This window comes from Barbus barbus, assembly GCF_936440315.1.
Source record: "Barbus barbus genome assembly, chromosome: 5".
NCBI classification, from domain to species: Eukaryota; Metazoa; Chordata; class Actinopteri; order Cypriniformes; family Cyprinidae; genus Barbus; species Barbus barbus.
In genome coordinates, this window is record NC_136733.1 from 36,241,202 (window position 1) to 36,251,532 (window position 10,331).

At 39.1% G+C, this 10,331-nt stretch overlaps 2 protein-coding genes across 2 annotated transcripts in view; both read left to right on the forward strand.

Moving 5' to 3' along the window:
* The window catches only part of LOC306869969 (CCN family member 1-like), a 1,026,947-nt gene that overhangs the window by 962,373 nt on the left and 54,243 nt on the right, over positions 1-10,331 (forward strand). The window lies entirely within an intron of this gene.
* On the forward strand, positions 5,795-8,004 carry LOC306870367 (immediate early response gene 5-like protein). The gene has a single exon (XM_079417600.1). It carries the CDS (start codon positions 5,952-5,954, stop codon positions 6,858-6,860), a length of 909 nt encoding a protein of 302 aa, XP_079273726.1. The 5' UTR covers positions 5,795-5,951; the 3' UTR covers positions 6,861-8,004.

Consider the following 10,331-nt stretch of genomic DNA (forward strand, 5'->3'; position numbering starts at 1 on the left):
CTCATTTGTCACATATGACATCAACTCTCAAATATTTCTTAAGAAAGTCATTTATTCTTCTAAAAAACTAGGCTGCATCTTAAGCAGGGCTCTTCTTTTTTAATTAATTAGATCATTAAATGTGTTCTGCTTAGGCTGTTTGTTGCCATATGAGAACAGGAGTAGCCAGCCCAAATAGAGGACAACTTCAAACCATGCATTTAACTGTTATTTAATGGTTGCAGCTCTGTGTTTATTTATAAATAAATGAAAAACAGGCTGTGTTAGTGAAAATAATCACATACAGTTTTACCCTGGCCAATATAAACTATTGCATATTTTCATTTCTTGCAGAACTAATGCAGAGAGAAATTGTCCGACAGACTTTGGAGGAAAGCAGGCGACTTTCCGACCGTTCACTCAGCTTGCTTTACGGGAATAGAAACATGCGCTGAGATACAATCATTACCATGGAAACCAATCTTGCCTGAGGAGGATGGGGAGGTCAGGACAAGTGGTTGCCTTGGAAACCGCACGCATCGCTCAAGCTCAGAGCCCCCCCTTAGCGGGCTGACGTATTGCAAAGGGGGTCGACGACTTTAATTGGCCGAAATTCAGCCTCTGGGCTTGACACCTCCCTCCCAACACAGTTCGTGCTCTTAAAGGGGAAATAAAACACAATTTGTGAACTGGGGCTAAAAATAGGCTACTTCAGCTAAATGTTGCACGAATATAAGCTATGCAGGCTTACTTGGTAAAATGCCGCTGACTGGTGCTCCTGCTCTAGACTTTACAAAAAATGGAAAGAGAATTGCGCAACAGACAAACGCAGAAGGGGCACGAGAGCAGTTGTGTTTATAGGTGATATAATTCTGCAGCTAGCGCAAAACTCAAAAGACTCAATGTTTGACTTGAACAGTTTCTCCCATGAGAATGTATAGATTACTTTATTATTATTAAAAAAAGATCTGTAGGCTAATAATCTAACTTGCAAAACGAGATACATATATTTACGTTTTATTAAGGCAATTTGTCAAAAACGTCATTATTGTTTTAAAAGCGCACTCGAAACGTGACCAAATGTAACAAAGCACCAACACGCTTTAATCACTCTCGTGTAATAAAACAGAATGTTCAAAAGTATCCACAGACCGTGCAAAGCAACATCGCGTCATACGTTTCATCTGCTTCGATTAAGAGAAATATGTTACAGATCAATGCACTTAATCATTTACGCCTTTTGAGATGTGTCAGGATATATATGTTTTACCTCAGCAGCATTGTCAGTCACGCTGTTGTAGGCTACTATCTTCAACAAATGTCTACTACAGGCTAGAACGTATGGTGGCGTCCGACCCTGTGAAATTGCATCTTGCGATTTATGTTAAGTTGATTACTTTGCCTTTAAGTTCACAAGGCATCCATCTGCCAAGCGGGGAAAGCTCCGCCCTGATATTTCACCCCCTGGTCCTCCTGCCACCGGAATGCCCACGAGTGTCCCGAGCAACGCAAATCACACTTCAAATCCCACAATGCTCCTCCTTTGATAAAAGTGCTCCAGTGACGCCTCAAGACCGGGGAATGTAGTTTTTCTCAAGTTAATTTAGAATTACGCTCATTACAAATAAAAATGATATTTTTGAATTCTGATTAACCTGAGTTTTTCATATTTGACGACACAGCAAGGAACAGAAAACTGCTTTAGGTGAGCCTGTACAATGATTATTAAGGTACCATGTATTGCATCGTTTTTTAAAGTCGGCAATATGCATTTTAAATGTAATTTCAACCACTACATAAATTATGCAAACGCAAACCTTCAAGGTAAAGGACCAATTAATAAATAAAATAAGGATTAGTGATTTGATTAAAATTAAAACTACCCATCCATCACATTCATATAGCCTTAGTTATTCTAAATCAGTAAATATATTACTTTTGGATACTTGCATTGTTTTTGCATGTTGTTGCATTCTTTGTTCTGACCCCACTGAAGGATGTCATTGGGGTACGGAGCAATCCTATCTCTCATGGTAGACAGTAAGAAAGAGGTGATCACCTCAACTAACAAGAAAACAGTAACTCCTAGATTCTCTCCGAAGCGTTTAGAAGATAATTAATTTTCTTTCTGATGATGGAAGTTGGAATGATGGAAGCCACTGACCTCTATCACAACTGGAGAGATACCATTGACTGATGATTCACTGTCGCTATAGTGTTTATGCTTTTTCTGTTATATATATGAGACTATAGGATATAACAGAACATGTTGTAAATAAATGTTTTTATGTGACTGTAAAAATGTGACTTGCGTTATAGAGGAAAATGCAAGCAAATCTTGATCTGAAGTCTTTCAAGCAAATGTTCCCATGCGACCAAAATTTAAATGTTAAGTCAGATTCAGGTGAGAAATTAGAAAGTGTTTCCAAATGTATTTTTTAAGCTGTAATACAAATTTAAGGATTGTTCTCACAGTCTTTACATATTATTTGTACAGTAGATAGTTGGATCATTTTATATTATTAATTTATTTTATGTCTTGGAGAATTTGCCCAGTAGCCATAGACAGATTTAACTTACTGTTAAATTATTAATGATATTATTTTTAGCTCACTTAACATTTACTGCTGTTGATGGTTACATGGAATATAAAAATTATAAGAATTGGAGGAATGGAGCAAAACTTTGTGTTTAATAATATTAATAATAATAAGTAATAGTAATAAAAAAACAAATACTACATGTACAGCGTTTATTATCTCTCATTCAACATGGCCTATTTCTTTTATATGTAGTCTATATGATTTTTTTTAAGTAAATTGTGATGAAACCTAAATTGATTGATCTTGAAATCCCCATTCATTATCCAACAAGTGTTTTATAGGGCTAATTACACCACCTACAATCACTGAATGTGAGAGTCTTGCCACACCCTCTTGAAACAAAATGTGCTTTGAAAAAACGTGAGAATGCCTAGCAATTTGTAGTTGAAAATCTGTGAAAGTTAAAAGCAAATCTTTAGTGCCCTAAGAGACTGTTTAAATTGCTGCTAAGTCCTCACGATGAAGCACTTAGTGTTTGGGGTTTGCAGATACTGAGACTCTCCCCAACATGTGAGTAATGTCAGCTTATCATTCTCGACAGACAGACAGACAGACAGACAGACAGATAGACAGACAGACAGATAGACAGATAGATAGATAGATAGATAGATAGATAGATAGATAGATAGATAGATAGATAGATAGATAGATAGATAGATAGATAGATAGATAGATAGATAGATAGATAGATAGATAGATAGATAGATAGATAGATAGATAGATAGATAGATAGATAGATAGATAGATAGATAGATAGATAGATAGATAGATAGATAGATAGATAGACAGACATATCCTGAGGATCTGTTATGGTAATAGGGAATATAAAATAGAATGGTATGACACTAAATGAGAGGTGAAGCATCTTAATTCAGCTCTATGTTTAGAGCCCCATTAGACAAAATTAGTCTGCAGTCACTAAATATCTGTGTAGAATTCTGATGTGTCTCAAACTTCATTTGGCATAGCTGGAAAGTGACAGGATATAATGCAGCTGTTCTTTCAAAGGTAGAAAGCCCGCTTCTTTGAAAATATTTAAAATCATGGTTAATGTGATGAACTACACCTGTGGTTACTCTGCTTAGACACATGACATTGAGGAGAACTGAGTTCATATATCCACCAAAAATCACCCTGAGATTAGATGATAATAAGTACTTACACAAAAGAAAAGTTAGATTGGAGAAGTAATCTAGCATCATTTGCAGATGGTTTATGATGCCACTTATTTTGTTTTCTAATGCAATGACATTCACACATTGTAAATGTGTCTTAAGTGTCCAAATATTAATATGGAGTGGATGAATGCACTGCTGCACAAACGTGTTGCATGAAAGGACAACATTGACACAGCACTGGCAGATTTATTAGCAAGTCAGTATAAAGTTTTCACTACTCAAAATCTGAATGTCTGCATACCGGTCCGAGGCAACTATATGCATGCATTTCTTTAGTTATATCTTTTACATATATCTTAGTTATATCTTACCAATTAGTGCTGAATTACAGAAGTTTATTATTAAATTAGAGCTCATTTTCTAAATCTGTTCAGAAGACTACTACATATTGTTACTGCAGCTCATGGATAGTTTTTCTGAAACGTGTATCAATATCACTTCTTATCCCATTGCAAACAATGTGACCTTTTTTATGCGGTAATAAGGCATAAGCTTCATACCAGCTTTATTGTTTGCGTTTTTACAAATTTCTCACATTCCATTCTTTTTTTAACGCATGATTGTAATATAGCTACTCTTTTCATCATTTATGTTTGGTAGTGTGTGTGGGTTACTTGTTTATTAATTATTTCTATGTTTAATACATTTTGGGTGTTCCTGATTTGGGGCATTGTTAAAAATGTAAGCTTTAGCACTCACTGGAGATCTGAGATTGTGTGTGTGTGTGTGTGTGTGAGAGAGTGTGAGTTTGTGTGTGTGTGTGTGTGTGTGTGTGTGATAGAGAGAGAGAGTTGATCAGGAATATCGAAATTATTCTCTTAAACACTGCTGATCTGTCATACCAGTGAGAAGAATGAACAGCAATTAGAGAATGCAGAAAGATTGATATGCACAGAACCAAATCTGATATTTAGAAAACTCAAATCAGTTTAACAGTTTTTTCACATTGTGCAGATGCAGACTGAAGTGCTATAGAGCAGGGTCATTCAGATGTATTCTTCTGTAATATTATTGAGTCAAAGGTAAACAGTTTGAGCACTAATTTAAACAAATATGATGAAATTATATGACACAGTCCTTTGTGGAGGTTTACAGAATAGTTTTTGTCCTGAAACCCAGTAGTTTAACAATAGATGTCAACCTGAGCTCAGATGATATCTGTCAGTCCAAAGGGTAAATATCACTGTAAACATCTGTTCTGAAATAAATACACGCTAACTTTATTTATCATCTTTTCCTTCTTTGACTCCATCTCAGACATCCAAGTTAAATCAGTGTTGTCCACAATATCTTTAATGAGAACTAAAATGTTCTTGCACAGACAGAACTGTCTGTATAAACTATAAAGAAACTATTAGAGAAACATGATACAATAATTTTAAGACTAATTAATATGTAATGTATATATAATAAAGTTGACATAGTATGTAAATTTCATTTGCTGTCTTTCAGTTTGAATCATCCATTACATTAATGTATTTCTCATATAATCTCATATTTAAAATAAAACTATAAATAGCTATTTAGATGCATTTACATATTTATGATCAATAGTGTAACGTTTCATATGCTGGTATGGTTGCAAATGAGTTTAATGTGCTTTTACAATATCGATTATCCAAAACAGAGAAAATGTAGTTTTAATGACCTTTTTAAACGGCCAGGTTGTAATAACTCATAGAGTGTTTTTCAGTTGTGTTAAGATTACAGCGCTCAGTACTTTTTAACTTATGAAAGAAAAGGTTTTAGTGAATTTGTGTCAGATCCCTCAAGCAGTCTCTCCAGCACACATGACAAGAGAGCATGCACTCCGATGTACAATGCGCCTCATGAGAACATTCCAGTTTGGTAAAGTCAGGTTGGAATTTGAATAGCACAGAAGAACCGCCTCTTTGTGATTGGACGAGATCAAAACCTCTGGGTGGAATTTGCTTGTCACTCAACGGTATTCTCGGCTTCTGATTGGCCGGAGGCGAAGTGGGCGGAAAGTTCTTCGCCATATATATACTATGGCAGCAAGCGCAGGCTAATGATTGCCTACGCTCACACGCTGAGGCAGAAACGACCACGTTCAATGTTTCTCCACAGAGCTGACTTAAGCCTTCGTCCCCGCACGAAATATCGTGATTCTGACTAAAAGAAAGTTTGTTTTCTTCGTCGGAGCGGTGGGAGAACATCACGACCCCCGACCATGATCAACACCATGGAGTGTGCAGTGGATGCACAAAGTCTCATTTCGATATCTTTACGGAAAATCCACAACTCCCGTACGCAGAGAGGAGGAATAAAGCTGCACAAAAACCTGCTGGTCTCCTATGTACTGAGGAACGCCAGGCAAGTCTACATGAACGAGAAGTACGCCGAAATCTACAGAATGCAGCAGTACGAGGAGGTGATGACCGTCTGCAACGAGATCCAGGAGCTGAACCCTCTCGATCTGGTGGAGGACTGCGAGGAGCAGACGGGGGACTGCTGCGGCAGCGCGACCGAGTCGGCGAGCCTCTGCGGTGCGCTCCTGCCCATCAGTCACCAGGTTCCTTCGGCGCAGCACATCCAGCCCAGCAGCGCCTGCTCGGTGCCCCTAGCTCTCCAAAGCGAGGAGGTCTGCAAAGCGCCGGACCCCTCGTTCTACCGCAGCTGCTGCGCGGAAGCCTACCCCGTGTCCAACTGTGACTTTTCGCCGGTAAACAGCATGCACTGCAACAAAACTACAGTGCTCGATTTGGACACGCATGTCGTTACCACAGTAGAGAACGGGTATTTGCATCAGGACTGCTGCGCTCCGCTCCAACAGTGCTGCCAGGGCGCGCAGAGCCCGGCCAAGAAACGCAAGCTTGACTTTGGGTACTACGTGTCCGAGATCGAGGAGGTACCGGATTTTACGCCGTGCAAAAGAGCAAAATTTGAGGACTCTTCATACGCGAGCACGGAGCCCTTGGACACGTCGAACATTTCCAACCTCATCTCGATCTTCGGCTCGGGGTTTACGGGACTGGTGAGCAGACAGGCGGACTTGGAGCAAGCCTTAAACGGACAGTTCTGTAGCAAACAAGCCCTGGCGAGTTTAGGGGCTTGGACGAGAGCTATTGTAGCATTTTGACTGCATTTTGTGGTTAATGCGAATACAGATACTTTATGAAAAACAAAATTGTACAAAGTCTAAGACAAATTGACTTTTATTTTTGCAGCAAAGTTATTTAAGCCTTTTTATTTGGGTTTGTTTTTAGTTTCGTTTCAGTGGGGGAGGCGGACAGTGGTTGTAGCCTACCACTTGTGATGATGTATCCTTTAAAACAAATGTCGATAGTACAACAAGCGTTTTAAAACCAAGTTGAATTTCGTTGCCTTAAACCCAACGCAGACTGCTAGCTATGGCCACAAACATGGAAAGTCTCTGAATGTTTCGCTCGTGGATTGTTTCTTTTTCTCTCCTTTCCCAGGAACTTTCACAAAGATGTATTGTAAAATAACATTACAGCCAATGTTGGGAATAACAGGCTGCAAACGGAGAAGCCTGTAGCCACTGCACGCTTATTTCTCACACAGTACATAACACTTTAATCAGCCGTTTCTAGTAGAACAGGCTACATCTGAGCTCGTGCTACAGGAAGAGGACTGGCTTACACAGTCTACATTCTGTAATATCACACAAGGCAATCAAGTAGGCTAATGAAGGTGCAATATTTGAACCCCCTCCCTGTCGCAGTTTGTTGTTTTCTGTATTCTGAAATGTGCTGTTGAACGTGACGAGGACTGGAGCGTTTTGTTGACTGCACTGACCTACAGCTCCAGTTCCTCTGAGTGTGTTTGTAGTTCGCCTATGCCAGTCACTTCATCAACACTGAACGTTGGGGCCATTAATTAACACTACAACTCCCATAATGCACGCCGTGATTTAATCTGCCTGGTATTTTTGTTGACTATCCAGTCATTACCCATTTCCCTCTTACTCTCAGAAAAAGCCTTCACAGTAATTCATGATGCCAGCATTTGCTTGGTTTTGTGGGTTTGATTTTATTTTCTACAAACTTAGACCTTTTGTTCTAAAAAGGCAATCTCATAAATTAGCCATACGTCCTCACATTATATAAGCACTATGTGTAATGAATTAAAGACGTTTTCAGACGTATTCTCCATATTTTGTTGGTATTCTTGTATTTTTGTGCATATTAAATTGTATATCACCGGGTAAAACTGTTTTAGAAAGTATTTGTTTAAAATTTATAACCTTAATAAAAAATTCAACTTACTTTGCATTGCCTCTTTTTTTTTTTTTTGATAAACCAAGAGTGTTTATTATAGCTGTAGGCCTTGACTCAGTTAAGCAACACAACAGAAAGGTTACATGCAAAAAGCCAAAATCTTTAGCACGTCTCATCTGCCATATCCACAAGAATCGAGGTCATATTCATTATATATTTGCCATATATCCCATACTTCACTGTAACAGAGAATGTTAGTTAGATTTATAATCAAGTATTAGTCTACAGAACTAAAGGGCAAACGTTTCTAAAACTCAGTGGTTCCAAAATGCCCCAATACTGTGCATTTAAGTTCCTAAATTAATATTCTCAGTATTTAATTTTAGATATATGCCATTACCTGCGGGATATTAAACATGTCACCTGCAGGCCAAGAATAGAACATCTAATGAAAAGGAAAGTATACACCATAAAGAGAATAAAACAGAGCATATCATTCAGTAAAGCCTACATTGAAAACTATGGTTTTGAAGCAAGGACCAGACCCCTAAAAGGACACTAAAAGCAAACTTTTGCCAGACAAACGCGTCACGTCCTATTGGAGGGTACTGTGTTCACTTTTTTTTAACCAGAAACTCTCGCTAAACTTGCAGACTGTGTTATCTCTGCTGTATGCCACATGGTGGTGTTCTTCAAAATCAATGAATGAAGGTATTAGAGCGCCTATGTAGCGGCACCTCGGGCTGACCTCGAATCCGCTGCTCCCTGCAACCCCCTCCCCTCTGGTCTCTCTCTCTCTCATCTCCAACCGAAACCTCTCGACTCCTCTCAATCTGAGATACCGCAGTACACCCGACACATCAACGTCCAGCATGCATAGGCTGTCATCAAGTCGTTGTCGTGGCTATTTTCGACTAGCTGCTTCGCGCGCGTTTAAATCTCGCCAAAAACGCAGGTAATTCGGTTGCGCGGTATGTTGTGTAGTGCATTAATGACGAGGCGTTTAAAACCGTGCAAATATATTGAGCTTGGTTTGCATCGCGACGACACGTCTGTGAAATTACTGAATGATCCAATTAATGTCGGCTATATAATGAGCGTAAAACGTTGAGACTTTTTGTGCGTTTTTTCCGAAAAGGCTGATTTTTTGGGAATGGCGTCTATGCTAGTGTTATCAAATCTATTTTATAAAAAGACTATTCGTTTAATTTTTGACAGGGCAACCGGGTCTGTGGTGTATGGCGAGCTCCTCCGCGTGGCCAACGCAGGAAACGCTGAATGCAGATTTTCTCATTTTACATGATGGAGAAGGATCCGTGCACATTCAACATAGATAGCGCGCGTTTCATTAGTCGGTGGACGTGATATATGTACTAAATACCCTTCTGTTTACACCTTCCAAAATGAGCAGCCTTGTGAAACGGGCTCAGTGGTAACATCAAATGTTAATGAAGACAAAAGGCACGACTTTAATCTTATCTTATCTCAACTGCGCCTGTTGAACTCAGCAGTGGAGCCTGCATCTGAATAGAAACGGGGGGTGGGGTGCGGATGGGTGTTGGGGGTAAATTCGACATGCGTTAAAGTCAATTACTCAGCAAGCTGTGCAGAGTTTCGCAGTGGGGCGGCTGGATGGACTACAGTGACTGGGCAGATGCTGAATTTGGCAACCACCGAAAATGACTCGACTGAAACTACAGAATGTGAATTGGCCTGGCCTGCATGAACTAAAGTCACCTTATGGAAAGCTTTTTTGCCATCATGATTTCAGGTTTAAATGTACATATGATTTATGATTTTACCCAAAATCATAAATCAAATAATAAACCACAAATTGTTAACCCTGGTAGGCCTCTGTACAATTAGAAGAGTCACAGTGTTAGTGATTAATTAAATAACTTGAAACTTAGTTGTGTTGGTTGGGAAGCAGATAAGTGTTATGTCCCATTATTAACTCAGTATAGTTCCATTCAATCAAACAATTATCATTTTTATTAAATACTGGAAACCCAAAAAGCCAATTGTAAGACACTGATTTTGATGATGGTTATTATTTTGAAACTGAGACTACACAAAAATATGGAGCTATTGCAACAAATGGTTTAAGCAAATCCTTAGCCGTAATAATCAATAAGGTCATTTTAACTTAAAAAGTAAAGTAAAGTAAAGTCGTGACGTATTGTCAAGTATGGTGACCCATACTCGAAATTGGTGCTCTGCGTTTAACCCATCCAAGTGCACACACACACAGCAGTGAGTAGTGAACAAATGCACACACACACACACACACCGTGAACACACACCCGGAGCAGTGGGCAGCCATGCTGCAGCGCCCGGGGAGCAATTGGGGGTTCGGTGCCTTGCTCAAG

Bases quoted from the DNA above. Each gene is read 5' to 3' on its own strand.
- LOC306870367 (XM_079417600.1), top strand. From the start codon at position 5,952: ATGATCAACACCATGGAGTGTGCAGTGGATGCACAAAGTCTCATTTCG.